General features: G+C 45.5%; 1 protein-coding gene across 2 annotated transcripts; it reads right to left on the bottom strand.

Annotated features, from left to right (window-relative positions):
* Positions 1 to 1,871: 1,871 nt before the first annotated feature.
* Positions 1,872 to 19,134, bottom strand: Vps11 (VPS11 core subunit of CORVET and HOPS complexes). 2 transcript variants are annotated; one of them, XM_008825963.2, is made up of 16 exons: positions 18,908 to 19,134; positions 16,473 to 16,621; positions 16,246 to 16,381; positions 14,757 to 14,920; positions 13,880 to 14,127; positions 12,389 to 12,590; positions 11,859 to 12,010; positions 10,527 to 10,713; positions 9,163 to 9,309; positions 8,858 to 9,046; positions 8,590 to 8,751; positions 8,129 to 8,268; positions 7,838 to 8,040; positions 7,542 to 7,713; positions 3,170 to 3,392; positions 1,872 to 2,361 (listed from the first exon to the last, which is right to left on the bottom strand). In XM_008825963.2, exons 1-16 carry the CDS (start codon positions 19,092 to 19,094, stop codon positions 2,197 to 2,199), a joined length of 2,826 nt encoding a protein of 941 aa, XP_008824185.1. In that variant the 5' UTR covers positions 19,095 to 19,134; the 3' UTR covers positions 1,872 to 2,196. The 2 variants fall into 2 exon arrangements, with proteins under 2 accessions (XP_008824185.1, XP_029415984.1); XM_029560124.1 differs by lacking the exons at positions 12,389 to 12,590; positions 13,880 to 14,127; positions 14,757 to 14,920; ... (1 more) ...; positions 16,473 to 16,621; positions 18,908 to 19,134 and adding an exon at positions 12,591 to 12,722.
* Positions 19,135 to 21,053: the final 1,919 nt, after the last annotated feature.

Here is a 21,053-nt window from a genome sequence, read left to right as displayed (position 1 = left end):
GATTCCCAGCACTCACATAGCAGTTAACAACTGTCCATAACTCCAGATCCAGGGGAATCCAATGCCCTCTTCTGACCTCTGCAGACATTGCACAAAACAAGTGCACTTACATGGAGGCAATACTCATACACATAAAATAAAAATAATAAAATAGGCCAGGTATGGTGGCGCATGTCTTTAATCCCAGCACTCGGAAGGCAGAGGCAGGCGGATCTTTGTGAGTTTGAGACCAGCCTGGTCTACAGAGTAAGTTCCAGGCCAGCTGGGGCTACAGGGAGACCCTGTCTCAAAAAGACCAAAATAATAATAATAATAATAATAATAATAATAACAATAATAAATATAAAATACAATAAAAAATAAAATATTTTTTAAAAATCCCAGCCCTCAGGAGGCAACAGCAGGTGGATCTCTGTGAGATTAAGCCAGCTTGGTCCACATACTGACTTTTAGGCTGGCTGGGACTAGGGAAATAAAATAATACTGCTTATCTGGTTAGTATAGTAAGACACTAACTTACCTGGCTAGGCCCAAGACCCTCTATATACCTCATGCTTGAATACTTTAAATTTTTTATTACATTTGTGTGTGCATATGTATATATGTGCACGGAAGTCAGAAGTCAACTTGAGGAAGTTGGTTCTCTCCATTATGTAGGCCCCAGGGATCAAACTCAGGTCAGGCTTAGAAGTGTCTACACCTGCTGAGCCATCTCACTGGCTCTGCTGAGACAAGGTCTCATGAAGCCAGTTTTGTTTTCTTGACCCTTCTGCCCCCAACTCAAAAGTGTTAGACTGCAAGCATGGGACTATCATACCCAGTCCAGTTTCTGCTTGAATATTTCCACTGAACTGGAGCCAGGGAGACCAGTAAGACTAAAGTACCAGAAGCCAGGCATGGTAGCACTCACCTTTGATCCCAGCACTTAAGAAGCAGAGACAGTCCAATCTCTATGAGTTCCAGGCCACCCTGGTCTATATAGTCAGTTCTAGGCCAGTCAGGGCTACATATACATGTTGAGACCATGTCAAAAAACTGAAGAGCAAAAGCTGGTTTGTATGCCTTAGGCTGTGCACGGAGCTCAGTCACTATTTTGTTGATAGGATCTTACTATATAGCCCAGCCTGGCTTGGAGCTTGTTCTGTAGCCCAGGCTGCTCCCAATTTGTGATCCTCCTGCCTCAGTTTCCCAAGTTATGGGGAATTACAGGCATGCCCAGCTTCACTAGTGCCCCTCCCTGTTAAGATTTTTTTTTTTCTTTTTGAGACAGGGTCTCCCTGTAGCCCCAGCTAGCCTAGAACTCATGATGTAGACCAGGCTGGCCTAGCTCTCAGAGATCTGCCCTCTGCCTCCCAAGTGCTGGGATTAAAAGTGTGTACCACCAAGTAGAGCAAGATTTATTTTATTTTTAAAATGATGTGTGTATTTGTTTGTACATGTGTGCAAGTATCCATGGAGAGCAGAGGTGTTAGATCCCCCAGAGTTGGAATTACAAGTGGCTGTGAGCCTCCTGACATGGGTACTGGAAATCAAACTAGAATCCTTTGCAAGCACTCTTAACCACTAAGCCATCTCTCCAGCCCCTTCAGAGGGCTGAGGATACATAGCCTAGGAGTAATAAACTTGCCTAGTATGTGCAAAGCCCTGGTTCAAGTCCCAGTACTACCAGGGGGTGGCAGGAAAAAAACACAATGAAGTTCTTCAGTCAGCTGAATTAATCTAGATGCCACAGGCCCCACCCACTATTGACTTGAAGTAGAGTCAACATGATCTCTCATGAAGACTCCAGGAAGGGAACTAGAGCTCTAGAACACAGAGAGGTAGTGCCTATACATAATTAAGAATCACCAGAAAGTCCCCATAAGACAGTCTTCAACCCTCAATCCATTATATTCTTTTATTTATAGGCTCTGAGAGCAAGGACCCAAGTACAGCCTGGTGCTCTTGAATAAAGAATAAAGCAGCTATTGTCTCAGAGGTTGCTGAGACCGCCCCCCAAGCTGGTGTGACCTAATCTATACTGCTAGTCAGTAGGAAGGACAGTAGGCTGGCAAAAGGAGGCAGGAAAAAAATGCATCCCCTTGAGTCCTGAGGGTATAGAACTGTGGACACATCTACTTGGAACAACAGCTCACCTCAGGCCCATGTTTGTTCAGCAGGGGCCCAGGGTCATACACTTGCTTTCCCATATGCTCCTTAAGTGCCCCTCCTGGAGTGCATTAGCATGTCCCGCTGCAGCCCAGCTTCCAGGCTGGGCGTCAGTCTGGCTGTGGGAGGGTCAGTCAGCAAAGTCAACTTGTTGAAAACTCCTCGGCCAAAGTAGTCAGCAATCACAGAGAAGCTGTCATTGGAGCACTTGAGCTGGAAGGGAAGAGCAGGGAAGACTCAGATCTATTTCTTAGTTCATAACTGAAAAGGAAACAAGCCCTTCAGTGCTCCATGAACTCTGTGACACTGGATGGCATCCCTGCTCCATCCCCTTTTATTATTTTAATTTTTTTTTTTTTTTGGTCTTTTTGAGACAGGGTCTCCCTGTAGCCCCAGCTGACCTGGAACTTGCAATGTAGGCCTGCCTCTGCCTCCCAAGTGCTGGGATTAAAGGCTTGTGTCTCCACACCCAGCTTTTTTTTGGTCTTTTTGAGGCGGTCTCCCCTGTATCCCCTGCTGTCCTGGAACTCACTGTGTAGACCAGGCTGGCCTTGAACTCACAGAGATCTACCTGCCTCTGCCTCCCAAGTGGCAGGATTAAAGGCCTGTGCCACCATGCCTGGCTGTTTTTTGTTATTTTTTTTGTCTTTTTGAAGCAGGGTTTCCCTGTAGCCCCAGCTGTCCTGGCACTATGTAGACCAGGCTGTCCTTGAACTCACAGAGATCTGCCTGCCTCTGCCTCCCAAGTACTGGGATTAAGGGCATGCACCACCATACCCGGTTATTATTTTAATTTTTATTGATGTATTTGTGTGTATGCCTTGTGTGTGCAGGTGCAAGCCAGAAGGAATGTCAGATACCATGGAGCTGGAGTCACGGGATTGTGAGCCACCTGACATGGGTGCTAGGAACCAAACTCAGGTCCTCTGGAAGAGCAGGAATTGCTCTTAACTACAGAACAATCCCCCAGCCACTGTCCCCCTCCCCCCTTCCCAGGCCTTCTTCATATATTCATCCCCACCTGGTGCTGGAACTGATCATGGAGATCTCGTTTCTGTTCTTGGGCCCGAATCATATCCATCACCTTCCGATTTTCAGGGAGGCAGGTTGGGCAGTCAGAATCACTTTCTGAGTAACTCTCAAAGCAGTGCTGGTGGAAGGAGTGGCCACACAGGAAGTGCACTGAGGGCAACTCCAAGGCACTGTTACAAATGCTGCACTTGGTTTTCTGGAAAATCTTCGGGCTACAGGTGCGAGAGAGAATGAGTGGCAAAGAGTCAGGGCAGGGCCAAGAGCCCAGTGGAGGAAGGCAGCTGGAGAGCTCAAGGAGGCCCCTGTGGAGGCCCAGAGGCCTTGCCTGCTCTGTTTATCACCTAAAAGGAGTCAAATAACGAAAGCAGCCCTGGGCCTGGAATGAAGCTTTGCAAGTAACCCAGGAAGCTAACTTTTTCAGTTTCACAATTGCCACAAGTCCTTTCAGATATGGACTCAAATGGAGCCCCTTCAGTGAAGCCCCTCCAGCCTACCTTATCTAGAACTGTGTTGCAAAAGGGGAAGGAGAAATGGGGATCTAGTTCAATAGCAGTGTTTGCTTAATATATCCAAGGGCCTGGCTTCACTTCACAGTGTTATAACACACACACAAACAATACTCTGTCCTTTTCCCCTTCTCGGTTAATTTTCTCCTCAGAACTTACCAGTATCTGAAACACTGTATAGTCAGCCTACTCAAAATGTTCACTGTATATCTCTATGGTATGAGCTGCAGGGCTTCCTGCTTGTGTGGTTCTCAAAAGACTTGGGACATAATAAGGGCTAGGTATTTGTGAAATGAAGAGACCATTTTTGTAATAAGTATTTTACAGTGTTAAAGGCAAAATATACCTAACACACTTGTGACATCTGGACACTGTGGTGCATGCCTGTGATACCAGCACTTTGGGAGTCAGAGGCAGGAGGATCAAAGAGTCCAAAGCCAGCCTTAGAGACACAGTGAGTTCAAGACTAGCCTTGCCTGCCGTAAAAAAAACAACACTAAGCCAGGAACAAGACTTTAGTCCTAGGGTGGGAGGTAGAGGCAGGCAATCTTTGTGAGTTCAAGGTCAGGTTGGTCTACATAACAAAGTCCTGGCCAGCCAGGGGTACATAATGAGACTCCATCTCAAAAAACAAAACCAAAAAACAAAATCAAACCAAACAAAAATTTAACTCTTGAAAATAATTTTTACTACAATAATTCGGCCCAGGAGGCATGGTGGCTCATGCCTGCAATCCCAGCACTTGAGAGGCTGAGGCAGGGAGACTATGGTCAGCCTATCTCTATCTCAAAGAAAAAATCCAAACAACAAAAACACAAACAAAAAACAAACAAAAACCCAAAACCCAGCACAGGCCTGCAATCCCAGCTATTCAGAAGGCTGCAGCAGGAAGATCAGAGGTTCAAGACCAGTCTAGCCTACAGACAAGCTTGAGTAATTTAGTGAGACCCCCTATAAAAAGAAGGGCTAGTAAGATAACTCAGTAGGTAAAAGTGCTTGTTGAACAAGCCTAACAACCTGAGTTTGATCCTTAGAACCCACACAAAAAAGTTGGATGGTTGGTGCACTCCTGAAATCCCAGCACTCCTATAAAGAGATTTGTGGGTCAGCAAGTCTTGAGTATTCAGCAAGCAGAAACAAGCAAGACCGCCTCGAATGAGGTAAAAGGCAAGAACTGATTACTGAAAGTTGTCCTCTGACCCCCACACACATTCCTGTGGCATGTGCACACCGGTACTCTTTCACACACATATACACAAAATAATAACTTTTTTTTTTTTTTTTTTTTGTCTTTTTGAGGCAGGGTCTTCTTGTAGCCCCAGCTGTCCTGGTACTCACTATGTAGACCAGGCTGGCCTTGAATTCACAGAGATCTGCCTGCCTCTGCCTCCCCAGTGCTGGAATTAAAGGCATGCACCACCATGCCCAGCTAAATAAATTTTTTTTAAAAGAGTAAAGAGTGCTAGGGATATAGCTTAGTGGTATTGCATTTGCCTAGCATAAAAGCAGCTCTGACTTCAATCCCCAGAACTGCAAACAGAAATTTTTAAAAAATCAAAATTATCTACTTTCTGCATTTTAAAAATATTACTGGGGACTGGAGAGATGGCCCAGCAGTTAAGAGCACTGACTCTTGCAAAGGCCCTGGGTTCGATTCCCAGCACCCACATGGTGGCCAACAACCATCTGTAACTCCAGTTCCAGGGGACCCAACACCCTTTTTTCTTACCTCTGTGGGCACTGCATGACACAAGCGCACTTACACACATGCAGGCAATACAGTCATACACATAAAATAATAAACAAAAAAATTTAAAAAATTAACTTATGGTCTGGAGACACAGCTCAGTGGTTAAGAGCACTGACTGCTCTTGCAGAAGACCCAGGTTCGATTCCCAGCACCCACATGGCGGCTAAGAACCGTCCTTAACTCCAGTTCCAAGCATCCGACGCCCTCTTCTGACCTCCGAGGCATGGCAGGACACAGGTACACTCACATACATACAGGCAATACACTTGTGCACATAAAATAAAAATAATTTTTTTTTAATTCATTACTTTATGTGTATGGGTGTTTTGCCTGAATGTATGTAAGTGCACCATGTATGTACATTGCTCCAGAGGCCAGAAGAGGGTGTCAGAGCCCCTGGATCTGGAGTTACAAATGGTTGTTAGCCACCACATGGGTGCTGGGAATTGAACCCAGGTTCTCTAGAACAGCATATGTTCTTAACCACTGAGCCATCTCTCCAGCCTCTACTTTCTGCATTTTTTTCAAAGCCAACTTTATTTCAGGCTATCTTCACAACTTGGATGCTTGTTTAAGAATGGTAAATATGGTATACATAGGGGAAAAAAGTACTGACCACAAAATAATTTCCTCCAAAGCCTATTACATGATTTATTGGGCTAGAGAGATGGTTCAGTAGTTAAGAGGGTATACTACTCTTGCAGAGGAACTGAGTTCAGTTCTCAACACCCACACTGAGTGGCTTACAACTACCTGCAACTCCAGTTTCAGGGGAATCGATATTCTTCTGTGACAGCACCTGCACTCACATGCACAGACATACACATACAAATAATTAAAAGATAAAGGGGCTGGAGAGATGGCTCAGTGGCTAAGAGCTCTTGCTGCTCTAGCAGATAATCTGGGTTCAGTTCCCAGCACATCCATGGTGACTCACAAACATCTGTTAACTCCAGTTCCAGAGGATCCACCTACCTCTTCTGGCTTCCTCATGTACCAGGCATGCACACAGTACACATACACACATGCAGGAACAAAGCTCATATGCATATAATAAAGATAAATAAAGCATGGTGGCGCATGCCTTCAGTCCCAGCACTCTGGAGGCAGAGGCAGGCGGATATCTGTGAGTTCAAGGCCATCCTGGTCTACATAGTTAGTTCCAGGCCAGCTGGGACTATAGACACTCTGCCTCAAAAAGACAGGAAAAAAAAAGATAAAGGGTGTGGTGGTGCATGCCTTTAATCCCAGCACTAAAAAGGCAGAGGTAGGCAGATCGCTATAAAATCAAGGCTAGCCTGGTCTACATAGGGAGTTCTAGGCCAGCTGTGGCTACAGGGAGACTCTGTCTCAAATAGACAATAAACAAACAAACAAACAAACAAACAAATAATAAATAAAGGGTTGGAGCGATATCCCAGTGGTTAAAAGCATGTGTTGCTCTTACAAAGGACCCAAGTTTGGTTCCTAGCACACACATCAGGCAGCTCGCAATTGCATGTAACTCCAGTTCTAAAGGATTTGATGCCCTATTCTGGCCCCCTCAGGCACCTGCATTTAACAAGTGCACAGACATATACACACATATATATACAATTAAACATAAATCTTAAAAAATAGTGATTTATAGGGGCTGGCAAGATGGTTCAGCAATTAAGAGCACTGATTGCTCTTACAGAGGACCGAGGTTCAATTCCCAAGACTCACATGACAGCTAACAACCATCCTTAATTCCAGTTCCAGGGATCTGGTGACCTCTTCTGACCTCCAAGGGCACTACACAACACGGGTACACTCACATACATGCAGGCAATACATTCATACACATAAAAAAAATAATAAAAAATAGTGATTTATGTAATCGATATTTTTTGGATTTCTCCATTTAAAAAATCTTCAAGGGGCTGGGAGTATGGTTCCATGGGTACAGTGGGTGCCTAGAAGAAAAGGAAGAGAGAGCAAAAAGACAAAGAGAAAGAAAGAGGGAGAGAGAGAGAGCACATTCAAACACGCTCTATAGATCCTGTCTGGGAAAAGCATGTACCAGCAGTCTGTGAAGGCTGAGGTTATCCCCTGCACCCCTCCATGTATCCAGACACAGCTACCTAGCCTTGAGTTCCTGGATTTCTTGGCGGATGCGTGTGGTCTCCTCCCGGTACCGCCTCACCCGCAGCTCGTCCTGTGCAATCTGCTGGCTCTGCTTCTGCAGTTTCTGGACCAGGTAGTCTCGGATGACAGAGAGGGTGGCTGTGGAATTGTGAGCTAGGGTCTGCACCACTAAGATTGGGGATTGAAAGAAAACATGACAATGAACCCAGCAGTATCCTCTAAGCAGAGCCGAAGAGCTCTGGCCTCAGAGTTCATGATTCAATGCCTGTCACCCAGCCTGGCCTCCCTGTACCTAGCAGGGGTGGCATGAGGTTCTTGTTCTCGATATGCTGAAGCACGGCTGCCACATACTCCTTGCAGTCCTCCTCCTTACGGGCAAAGTAGCTGAGGGCCTGTTCCCACAGAGAGGGATCCTGCTCCCCGTGGCGCTCACACACCGTGATCACCTGCCGGTACTGCTCATGCTGCATGTGGTAATGCATGATCTGCTGGAACCTGGGCCAGGACAAGGGCATACCTCAGTGCCTGTCCCTGGAAAATCATCTGGATCTTCCCTTTCCCCCAGAAGTCCCCAAACTCTTACAGCTTTCCCTGTTCATAGAGGTAAAGGACCCCATCCTGGAAGTCATGCATCTGGCACAGGACTAAAGCCTTGTCAAATACATCACAGAAGCGGCCACTCTTTAGCAGAGAGATGGCTTCAGCGTGGAGTTTCTCCTTGGCCTAAAGGAGAAGGTGATAGGGCTGTTAGACATCAGAGGGAAATCACAAGGTCTCTCATGACTAGGTACATCATCTGTCCGTTTCCCATTCAGTAAAGTCCATTCAGCCCCAGAAGTGAGATGTTACTGGTCTAAGGAAAGCAACATAAGGCAGTCACAAAACTGGAAGAATGGAGACAGGAGGAAGTATCTTTGCTTTTTCATGGCTCGAGCAGGATTCTAGGGCCTCACACATGCTAGACAGTGCAGTACACTGAACTATACCCCCATCCCGCAAAGTGTCTTCTCTCTAGTATGTCCCATAGTTCTGATCCAGTGTTACCTGTGGATCCTTCTCATGGGCCCAGTTCTGTAACCGAAGCTCCAAAAGTGTGTCATAGATACCCTGGGGTGAGTCCAGCTGTACTTCACTCATGTGCTCCAGGAAAGCTTTCAGCTCTCGTGGGTTGTTTGCAAAGATGGGGATGAACTCCTCAGAGTTGGCCTATGATGGAGGAAAGAAAGAGGCAAGGGGCCTCAGTGAGCAGGTTTGGTACCCACAGGCCCCTAAAGTGATCCCTGCCACCCAAGCAGTTCTCTCTTGGACTCACTCGGCAGCCTGGAGTCTCCCGATCACCTCGGCCTTCCGGACTAGGCCGATAGTCAGTACAAAGACCCTTTAGCAACTGGGTCGTCTGCTCTGGTATGTGGTGCATGAGGATCTTGCCATAGCGTTTCATGTTACTCTCTGCCTGCTCAAAAGGCAGCTTGCCGATGTACCGAAGGGCTTCCTGATAATTCTGTGGAGAGGTAAAAGCAAATTAATGCCTCCTCCTATCTCACCCACCCGGAAGCATTTCATCATTCCCAGTATGTCCTCAAAACAGAACTTTACCCAAGCAAGACTCTAACCTACCTTAATGTCCTCCAACTGGATCTTCAAGTACCACTCATGATGTGCATGGTTCTCAGCCAGATAGAGGGCATGGGAGTAGTAGCCGGCCTGCCGGAGGACCTTGATAGCTGTCTCCACATCAAAGTGGACTTCGCTCTCGCTCTTTGTCTGCCAGGGAGACATTAGACAAAATCATTTGCACAAAAGTGGCTGGAGAAGGGAGAAAAAACAGGCATTTGATGTTAAGGCACATTCCTAGTGCAATGACATCCATGCTTTGAAAACATGCTAAGTGGCTTCTCAAAGTTTCTGCTTAAAGCCCCAAGGCTTTCCCCTGCCCCTATCATTAGAGGGATACTTCCAGGGAAACAGGGCTTCAATGACATGGAATGTTTTGAACTTAAACCCTGTATAAAAAAGAGGGTGGGCCTGGGGAGTTGATTTAGCAGTTACCACTGGCTGCTCTTGTGGAAGACCTGGGTTCCATTCCCAGCACCCACACTGCAACTAATATCCATCTGTGACTCTAGTTCCAAGGGATTCAATGCCCTCTTCCAGCCTCTGCAGGCATTGCATACAGGGGGTGCAAGCAAACCATTCATACATATAAAATAAACAGAGGCTGGAAAGATAGCTCAGTGGTTAAGAGCACTAGATGCTCTAGCAAAGGACCTGGGTTTGGTTTCCAGGACCCACATGATGACTAACAACCATCTGTAACTCCAGTTCTAGGGGATCTGACACCCTATTCTGGCCTCCACAGGCACTGCATGCATGGGTGCACTTTACAGACATGCAGGTAAAGCACTCATACACATTAAATAATTTTTTTGGTCTTTTTTTTTTTTTGAGACAAGAGTCTCCCTGTAGCCCCAGCTAGCCTAGAACTCACTATGTAGACCAAGCTGGCCTTGAACTCTTAGAGATGCACCTGCCTCTGCCTCCTGAGTGCTGGGACTAAAGGCATGTGCCACTACACCTGGCCCAAATAATTTTCTCAAAAAGTTAAGTTTGAGCCGGGCGTGGTGGTGGACGCCTTTAATCCCAGCACTCAGGAGGCAGAGGCAGGTGCATCTCTAAGAGTTCAAGGCCAGCCTGGTCTACATAGTGAGTTCCAGGACAGCTGGGGCTACAGGGAGACCCTGTCTCAAAAAGACAAAAAAAAAAGTAAGTTTGTTCTGGCATCAAGAAAGAAGAGAGCAGCAACAGCCTCAACAGCTACTCTTCCTCCCTATTCACACAGAAGGGGAGGGATGCTGGTTCCAAATAAAGTAGGTTCTTTCCTTTCCTTATGTCCTGCTGAGGAAGGACAAGCCCTGGTAAGGGGGCCACTTCCATGCTCAGTAAGACCCACAGGAATCACCTCATTCAACATCACCCTTTACCTTGATGAACTCCTCTAGCTTTGAGCTGTCCTTGAGCTTGGTATAGCAGTTCAGCAGCAGGGTAGTATGATCAGCATTTGCCAGTGATTGTCGGTGCAGGGTCTGTAGGTAGGCAGTGAGGTTGTGGATGCGCTGGGCATCCAGGAACTTGCGGATCACATAGGATGGCTCCAACTTTCCAATGGTTCTAGGGAATGTGTGTATCATTATCATCTGGATTAGTATACTTTGCAAACTCATCTGCATAGCAGTCACTTGCAGACTTTGGGAAAATGTAAATGCTGTTTCAGAAGATCTTGGGTAGCTCATTTCTAACAATGTCAAGGTCATATCAGTGATACTAGACTATAAAACACATTGTGCAAGGCTCTACAGCATGGGTTCCTTTTGTTGTTTTTAAGACAGGATCTCACTATGTATCCCTGGCTGGCTGCGAAATTGCTATCTAGGGTAGGCTAGGCTTGAACTTGTGGCAATCCTCTTCCTCCTAAGTGCTGGAATTATAGGCTAGTGCCTTCATATCCAGGCTACAACATTGGTTCTTCTTTTTTTTAAACATGGACCACTTCGGGGCTGGAGAGATGGCTCAGAGGTTAAGAACATTGACTGTTCTTGCAGAAGAACCAGGTTTGAATCCCAGTCATGCAAGCAACACACATATACATAAAAATAAATTACTTGGGGCTAGAACATGGCTCAGCTTAGGTAAAGAGCACTGGCTGCTCTTGTAGAGGACCTGAGTTTGGTTCCCACCATCCACATGGCAGCTAACAACTGTCCATAACTGCAGTTCCAGGGGAACCAACAGTCTCTTCTGTCCTCTGCAGGCATTGCATGACATGGATGCATTTACCTACATGCAGGCAATACATGCATACACACAAAATAAAAAAATAATAAATAAAATATTTTATAAACTATGGACCACTTCACAAATCTGCATGTCATCCATGCTGCCGAAGTGAGCGGTGGTTGGTTTATCTATTTTGAGACAAGGTCTCACTAGGTAGCCCTGCATGTCCTAGAACTTTCAGAGATCTGCCTGCCTCTGCCTCCCAAGTGACGGGATGAATAGTGTGTATTATCATGCCCAGCTTTATTTTTTTGTTGTTTTTGTTTTTTTTAGATAGGGTCTTACTGTGTAGAACAGATGGGTCTTGAACTCACAATCCTCCTGCTTCAGTGCTGGGATTATAGGCATGTACCACCACCATGCCCGGTTGTGCTTACCTGAGGGATCACTGTTTCCACAGAAAAATCTTGGGAGTACAATACCCTCTCCCTCTAGTCTCTGCAGTCAGAGCTACTACCCCATCACTCCTCCAGACTGACCGGATATACTGCTGGACAGCTCCATCATGGTTACCCTTGCTGTAGAGATGGTCTCCGTACTGCATGAAAATCTGAGCCAGCCCATCACTGTCCAGATGCTGACTCTTGGCCAGGTTAATTGCCATCTCAAACAGATTCTTCTTAAACAGCATCTAGAAGGGAAATTAGAAAAGCTATAGACGCAACCCTAAAATTATACCTTCCCAAAATGCACCTGTAACACATGAGCCAGATAGTTCTGGAGTTCCAATTGCTCTAGATCCTAGACAAAGACTTCAAGATAATCCCAAGCTAAACATTACTTCACTTTATAAGGGCCCATGTAGAAGAAGAGCGTGGGCTCAGGTCCCTAGCTATTACTTCCCTCCAAAGCCACATCCTAGGTCATTTTTTTTTGCAGTCCTACCAAGAATCAGAGTAAGGTTGCAACCCCAAAGCAAATTAAAACTCTAGGTCCAGGTGACTTAGGAAACCCATCCCTGCAGCTACTTCTAGATGCCTTGCCAGCTTTGAGAACCTGGTGGCCTTGCCTCCAGTTTGGTCTGTGTGTCCTTCTCCTGCAGTGCGTGGACCCGCCCATCCCGCGTCAGCACGTACAGGGAGCCCCACTCAGCCAGCACATCCACTACATCCTCAAAAACAGCGCTGTAGGCTATGAACTTGTTGCACAGGTCATAGATGTTGAGAATCTGCTTGTCGGAGCTCTGTGAGTCCCTGTTTGTGAACTCTGACCTGTGTAGGGAAGAAAAGGCACCAGCTATTGGGGCCACCTCCACTCAGCTTCCTTTCCGTTCCTTCCCATGACAGTGTCAGTGCAGCCCCATTCCACTTAGAACAGATCACCTCTTTGGCCCCTTCAGCAGCTCATCTCACACATATAGACTTGTGCTGACAGCTGTGGAAAAGAACACATAATCCTAGTCTTACCTTTAGGATCCTATCATTAATCCTGGGCAACAGAGTAGAAAATTAAACACATCTAGATGTCCACTCACTTACCAAAGAATCACTCGTGGTACTTGGTATTGAATGAAAACAAACCAACAGGGCTGTGGAGATGGCTATGTTGGTAAAATGCTTGCCTTGCAAGCATGAGGACCTGAGTTTGATTCCCCTAGAACCCACATTAAAAAAAAAAAACAAAACCCAGGCACAGTGGTACACACCTGTGCTGGGAAGCAGAGACAAGCAGCAGCTCTTGGGGGGGGGGGGGGGGTCACTGGCAGCCAGTTGGCCAGCCAGCCTAGACCCAGAGAGCTCAGGGCCAACAAGAGATACTATTTCAAAAAAAAATGTGAACAGCACCTGAGGAATGACACTCGAGGTTTTCCTGTGCCCTCCACAGGCATCTGGGCACACACACACACACACACACACACACACACACACACACACACACACACACACACACACACAAAACCCCCAGGGAGTTTCTTCATCATGCAGAAGACACAAAACTCCTTTTTAGTGGCTCTAGAAAACAACAATAACAGCTGAAGTGGCACACGCCTTTAATCCCATCACTCAGGAGGCAGAGGCAGGCGGATCTCTGAGTTCAAGGCCAGCCTGGTCTACATAGTGAGTTCCAGGTCAGCTGGGGCTCTGGGAGGCCCTGTCTCAAAAAGACCAAAACCAAAAAAAGAAAACAATAACAAAAAAATCCATGTCTTATACATTTTCTAGCACTTTCCAATTTTTCTACCACTTGATCTTTTATTGTTCTGGCAAATTTATTTCAACAAAAGAGTAAAAAATCCAACACCACTATAAAACTCAAGTGGCGGATTAGCAAGCTCCAGATCTCCAGAAATTGGGATTTTTTTTTTTTTTTGTCTTTTTGAGGCAGCTACCTGCAACTCATTATGTAGACCAGGCTGGCCTTGAACTCACAGAGCTCTGCCTCCCAAGTGCTGGGATTAAAGCATGGAATACCACGCCCAGCAAAACTGGGATTTTTAAATCTTAATAGTTCTGTGGGAAAAGTCCAGCCCTCTCTTTTCCCCTCTTCCTGGAGTCCTTACTTGGGAGAAACCTTCCGGTCACGAGAGACAATGACAAGGTAGCCTCTAAACCAGTGGGCGATGAGCTTATGGCCCTCAAAGGCAAAGCAGGGCCCACGTTCATCAGGCTGATAAAGGTAGACACACTCATCGCCGGCAACAATGAACTGCAGGTCCTGAGAAGGATCGCTCAGGGCTGAGCAGCGCAAGCCACAACCATGGGTGTCCAACTCCACACGAGGGTAGTCCTTTCCAGAAACTATATAGGACTGTTAAAAAGTAAGAAAAAGTTAGCTAAGCCTCCGCAAGGGTATTCCCATTTCTATACTGGCTCTTTTTCTCTGCTTAGCATTCTAAAACCTTCCAATGGCAAATTACCTTCTCCAGTAACTATCACCTGTCTACTGGATAAACATATTAGCAGGGGCCACATTTTCTTTCTTCTTATCTTAGCACTACCTATTACAGAAATTCTACTAAAGAAATGCAATAATCTTTTGTTGTTTACCAAAAGTGTATTCCTGGGCTGAGGTAGGGTGTGAGCATGGTATATAGGAAGCCCAGGGCTTGATTTGTGGTACGCATGCGCGCACACACACACACAGAGACATAAGAAAGACTGGTGGGATAAATTAGAAGTACCAGAAACCACAGAGGTTAAGTGTCTAATGTCAAGTTTACAAATTAGGGGGGGAAATCGTGCTATTTTACTACAAGCACTGGGCTCTTCCTGGTCTCCTAAATAAAGAAATAAAATATTAAACTGGACAAAGGATTCAAGGCTCTATGATGAAAAAAAATCAAGATTCCCACCTCTCCTGTTAGTTCCTTTACCCTAGTCCCCTGAGCAATAGAGGCCCTTGTTGGTTGCCCTTAAGAATAGTGACCTCAGTCATACCTGAACATTCTCAGTTGTCACAACAAACAAGTGAGTGGTCTTTCCTGCTTGGCGAAAGGCCAGTCCAGTAACAGGATAGTTTCCCTTGTGTAAAATCTGAGTCTTGCTGTGCCGGTCCCGGGTGATATCTCCCTTGTTCAGTGTAACACTGCCATCTGTGAAACCTGGAAAAGAGCAGAAAAGAGTACTTTAGTGAGGCTGAAAAGATCAGGAAGAGGAGAGGGAGAAAGACCATTGAGGTACTCAAAAGAAATGACAAGCTCGACTGAAGAGATGGCATAGCAATTAAGAGTGCTTGTTGCTCTTGCAAACAACCCGGGTTCAGTTCCAGTACCCACATGGCAGCTAACAACTGTTAGCTCCAGTCCCAAGGGATCAGACACCCCTTCTGGCCTCCATGGGCAAAGCACACATGTGGTGCACTTACAAATGTGCAGGCAAAACACTCATACATGTAAAATAAAAATAAAATAAAATATGGCTGATGAGATGGCTCAGCAGTTAAGAGAACTAGCTGTTTTTGCAGAGTACCTGGGTTCAGTTCTTTGCACCCACATGACAGCTAAAACCCTCTGTAACTCCTGTTACAGGGAATCACATCCCCTTATGGCCTCTTCAGGCACTGCATGCACATGGTATACTTACAAATATGTAGGCAAAACACTCATATACATTTTCTAAAAATGAAAATAAATTTTAAAAAAATTTAAAAAGAAATGTCAAGCTTTCTCCTCATACCTACAACTTCAATAACAGTAACCTGAATAATACCTGTACTCACTGAGTTGTTTTCAAAGAACAAAATTACCCTCCCGTTACAAACTTTAATATCCCAAAGACCAAGCAACTTCATGAGAACAATCTAGAGGGGCTCTAGAAACTACTCCGAAGAAAATCTATTAAAAATAGGAATGTTGGCCAGGTGGTGGCGCACGCCTTTAATCCCAGCCCTTGGGAGGCAGAGGCAGGTGGAGCTTTGTGAGTTCGAGGCCAACCTAGTCTACATAGGGAGTTCTAGGCCAGCTGGGGCTACAGGGAGACCCTGTCTCAAAAAAGACCAAAAAAAAAGGAATGTTTAGCTGGGCGTGGTAGCACACACCTTTAATCCCAGCACTTGGAAGGCAGAGGCAGCCTGGTCTACATAGGGAGTTCTAGGCCAGCTGGGGCTACAGGGAGACCCTGTCTCAAAAAAGACCAAAAAAAAAAAAAAAAAAAAGGAATGTTTGGGGCTGGAGATGGCTCAGTGGTTAAGAGCACTGACTACTCTTGCAGAGGACCAGGGCTTGATTCCTAGCACCCACATGGTAGCTAGCAAACGTCCTAACCCCAGTTCCAAGGGATCCAACACCCTCTTCTGACCTCAGAGGGCACTGCATGACATGGGTGTACCTACATACAATGCAGGCAATACACTCATACACATGAAGAAATTATTTTTAAAAATAGAAAATAAAGATAGGAATGTTAGTTGTGCCTTCATTCTGCTTACCGATGGCCATAAAGTTGAGATTTTCATGGACAGTCAAACAAGACACAACAGTTGGTTCTGTTCCTGGGATAGCAGGGAAGATTCGTGTGCAGAGTGGATTGCCACCATCTCTCTTCTCCAGGTTCCAGATCTTTATCTGGGTACAGACCACAGGCATATGACTGTTAGTCTTCCACCCATCAAAAAAACATTCCCAGCCTTCTGGTTCTTTCCTTTCTGGAACTTACCAGAGGGTTAATACCCTCTTCATCCTCACCAACAGATGCCAGAATATTATGCTGCTTCAGTTGATACAGGTGTGTCACCCGTAGTTTGTAAGCCTGGAAACCTGTGAGCTGTAAGGATCGTGGCAAGAACCAGATCTGGCCTTCCATATGTGCAGGGTAGTCAAGGAACCTCCTTTCCAACGAGTAACAGTACCCTACCCCCCACCTTTAACTATGGCTTCATTTCCTGTACTTTTAATTACCTGCAGTCAACCATACTCTGAACAAATTTACTATGGTACAATGAGGAATTTTTTTTTTTTTTTTTTTTTGTCTTTCTGAGACAGGGTCTCCCTGTAGCCCCAGCTGTCCTGGAACTCACTATTTAGGCCAGGCTGGCCTCAAACTCACAAAGATCCGCCTGCCTCTGTCTCCCAAGAGCTGGGATTAAAGGCGTGCACTACCATACAGTACAATGAGGAATTTTAAGAGAAGCTGAGGGTGGAAATTTTGAACTCAATTGGTAGAACACTTACTTCAAATGTACTAGACCCTGGGTTTGATATCCAGGACCACATAAAACTAGGCGCAGCGGCACACACCAGTAACCTTAGCACTAAGGAGGTGGAGGTAAAAGGATCAAAAATGTAAGGTCATCTTTATATAAAAGTAAGTTTGAGGCTGGTCTGGGCTACATGGAATCTTGTCTCGAAAAAAAAAAAGGGGGGGAAAGGAAAAGAAAAGAAAAAGAGTATATCTTGAGAGAAACTACATTCTCCTAACTTTTTTAAAAAAATTATTTTATTTTATGTGTATGAGTGTATTACCAGAGGGTTGTTAGCTGCTATGTGGGTGCTGGAGATGGAACCTGGGTCCTCTCCAAGAGCAACCAGTGCTCTTAACCAGTTGACTCATCTCTCCTCCAGCCCACATAACTTTCTTGGGTCTTTTTGAGGCAGGGTCTCCCTGTAGCCCCAGCTGGCCTAGAACTCCCTATGTAGACCAGGCTGGCCTCAAACTCACAGAGATCCCCCTGCCTCTGCCTCCTAAGTGCTGGGATTAAAGGGATGCACCACAACGTCACTTAACTTTAATTATAGGATATTGTTATAATTGTTCTGTTTTAGTATTACTTATCATTGATAATTTCTTACTGAGCTTAATTTAGATATTAAAAGTTACTGTCAACTTATGTGGTCACTAGCTTAACAATTTTCAATTTATAATGGTGTAAAAATGACATACATTCAGTAGAATTCCTATTTTGATGGGCTGAGGGCATGGTTCAATGGCAGAGCACTTGCATACAAAGCTTGAGCAAGAAACCATACTTTGAATTTTCAACCTTTCCTGGACTAGAGATATGGGTAAGATACTCCCTTAGGATGCAGGGCAGCTTTAGCTTACTGTCAGCAATGGAATCAGAAAGGGAAATTTGATATATTACCAGGTACCCTATTGTTTTAAAGACCGGCATTTTATTTTTTAATATTTTATTAATTTTATGTGTATGAGCACATTGCCTGCATGTACGTTGAGTGCACCAGTGTCGTGCAATGCCATGGAGGTCAGAAGAGGGCTTCGGATTCCCCTGGAACTGGAGTTAAGGACGGTTAGCAGCCGCCATGTGGGTGCTGCGAATCAAACCCAGATCCTCTGCAAGAGCAATCAGTGCTCTTAACCGCTGAGCTATCTCTCCAGCCCCAAGAACAGCATTTTAAATACATTTTGGCTCACTATACACTTACAATGGATTTACAGGGACATATCCTCATTGCAAATTCAGGAACATACAGAAGAAAATAGCACATATGTGGTTTGGCACTCCCTACCCCTTCAGACATCCCTTGGGGCCGACTGTACTTAGCCCAAATCTAGATAACTAATGTGTATACATACCTCTTTCAAATTTTCAAGAGCTTTCCTACATATTCTAAGAACAAAGCAAACTCTGTCTCATTTACTTCCTTGCTACAATATCAGACAGGGAAAATGACATTTAACACATACTTTGGGGGGGGGGCGGTGAGACAAGGTTTCCCGGTAGCCGTAGCCCCAGGTGGCCTGGAACTTGCTATGTAGTCCAGGCTGGCCTCATTCTCAGAGTGATCCCCCTACCTGTCTCTCGAGTGCTGGGACTAAAGGCATGTGGTATGCCACCATGCCCAGCACACATCTTTTAAAGGCAAGATGCATCCATTTGAGGGATTGATCTTAAAACTTGTCAAATTAACATTAACAACCTTTTTACAGACAAGGAAACTGAAGCCCAGAAAGGTGAAATGACTTGCCCAGGGCTTCTCAGTTGACAAGTTAGAAAATGGACTTCCTTCTTTCTTCCCTCAGACCACGGAAGGGCTCTGGGTTCGCATCTATCAGCGAGTGCGCAAAGCACCCATCCTTGGGCCGGATTCCACCCCAGCTGGATCTGAAGAGGAGACAGCTCCAAAGGATATCTCCAAAGACCAGGCTCCCTCGGCCTGAATCGCAGACAGTGATGCCAGAAGGGAGGCAAAGGAACTTGGAAGCGGAGGGTGCAGAGGCAGGCGCGGCCCCGGGAGCGGACCCATCATTGCCCAGCGGCTCCTTCACCAGCTCCTTCTCGAAGAAAACGAAGCGCCGCCACTGCAAATAGGCCGCCATCTCGGTCGAGGGCACCGGCCTCCCGAAGCAATATCACGTGATGCCGAACGGGGTCCACGTGACCACAACTTCCGGAAGCTCTTGCATGGAGATGATGGCTTCCTACTACTGGCAGAGTGGGCAGGCCACGCCCCATGGGCTGGCTCGGGAGCTCGCGAGTGTTCCGAATCTTGTTAAGGATCCGGAGGTCCTTCACCCTAGCATCATTTTCCTTCTCTGTTAGTTTCGAGGGCAGCATGGCCTCCACAGAGAGAACCATGTCTCAAAAATAAAGTGCTCAGCTGTCTGGTCGGTGCCAATGTATAGAGAGTTAGTTTGGGAAACTTATTAATGCATCAGCTTTTAATGCTGTAAAATAGAACTAAAATTAGCCAGGCGTGGTGTTTCACGCCTTTAAGAGCAGAGGCCAGGGGATCTCTCTGAGTTCAAGGCCAGCCTGATCTACATAGCAAGATCAGGCCAGCTGGGGCTACAGAGACCCTGTCTCAAATAAACCAAAAAAAAAAAAAAAAAAAAAATAGAGCTAAAATTAAAAGACGACTTTTTCAGAGGTGATTAATGGATATCCTGGTCAAATTAAAAGCTTTTTGATGTATAAAACTGTATAAATGGATCTAGTCAATCAATAGACAAAGTTTAACTAAAATCTGTCTAGATAAGGTAGTATGCGGTTTCTGCACAGGTCTCTTTAGTAAATACATCACTGCATACTAGTTGGGAATCTTGCTCCAATAAAGAAAGATAGTGAGAGGGGAATAAATATAATATGAGGGAATAAATATAATGGCTCAAGATGATGGATGTCACGTTTTGTGAATTGTAGCCTGTGGTCCCTGAGTTAAGTTTTGACCTGTCAGAATTATTTTAGGTGGTAAGTGAAAGTGTATACAAAACCGGTTTCCAACTGCTGGAAAGGAAAAACATGTTTGTGTCTGCCACTAACACATTTTGAACCATCCTCAATGTCTTCATTTTTGTGCATCTCTCAGATTGTATAACACCTGATCCACTCAGAATGTGTTATGGAAGCTGGGAAGTAGTGATGGGGCAGAAACTCCCAAGACCCTGTGCCTTCTCACCACCTTTTCTATACAGGCAGGATATGGGACAGAAGAAGAAGTAATACCTGGGAGTGGTGGTTCTGAGAGCAGAGGGATTTAATAAATGGAAAGTCAAGCTATTTCATGACCACTCTTCCAACTCTGGCTAACCCAGTTTTCGTGTAATGACAGAAGCTGTCCTCCTGTGTCCTGTTGTGTGCCAGAAGGAGCTGTGAAGAATTTGTATTGAATTGGGTGTGGTGACACACATCTTTAATCCCAGCATTAGGGAGGTCTACGTAGTGAGACCCTATCTCAAAAAAACAAAAAAACAAACAAACAAAAAAAAACCCCAAAAGTCCCAGAATATATGTTGAGAGAAGTATTGTGAAGAATGTGAGGATGAGCTGGCCATGACATCTGTCCACCCATTCATTGTTCATCAGGGTTGATTTGGTTGATCTGGTTGACTAGGCAAGTGTCCCCTTCCTCCCTCACTACTCCATGTGTGACCTTCCTGTAGCATGCTCAGTTGAAGAGCAAGACCTTTCCAGATAGAGGAAGACCATTCTTCAGTCAAGAGTATAGGAGTAGCCACACTTCTCTGCTAGAACCTCCAAAGATGTGAACAGCACACGGAATGGCGTCTTTATTGTTGACTTCGGTGCTCCCCCTGCTGTCCAATGGCAGAGGTTTTTCTCTGATGTCTGGATCTGATGCCCTGTTAGTGTGTTAGTTTTTATTGCTACCAAGGTAGAGATATACATGCCAGTGTTCCACCACATCTGTTTATACTTAGAACCTTCCATTCCACTTTTTGATAAATGATTTTGGCACTCCCTATTTCTGGAATTATATTAAATGTTCCAAAGATAAATGAACAGGACATGGCCCTGACCACCACCCTAAGGAACAGGCA

Source organism: Nannospalax galili, unplaced genomic scaffold (genome assembly GCF_000622305.1).
Source record: "Nannospalax galili isolate Female #2095 unplaced genomic scaffold, S.galili_v1.0 scaffold229, whole genome shotgun sequence".
NCBI classification, from domain to species: Eukaryota; Metazoa; Chordata; class Mammalia; order Rodentia; family Spalacidae; genus Nannospalax; species Nannospalax galili.
Note: the sequence above shows the minus strand (reverse complement) of the source record. Positions and strands in the feature narration are given on the sequence as shown.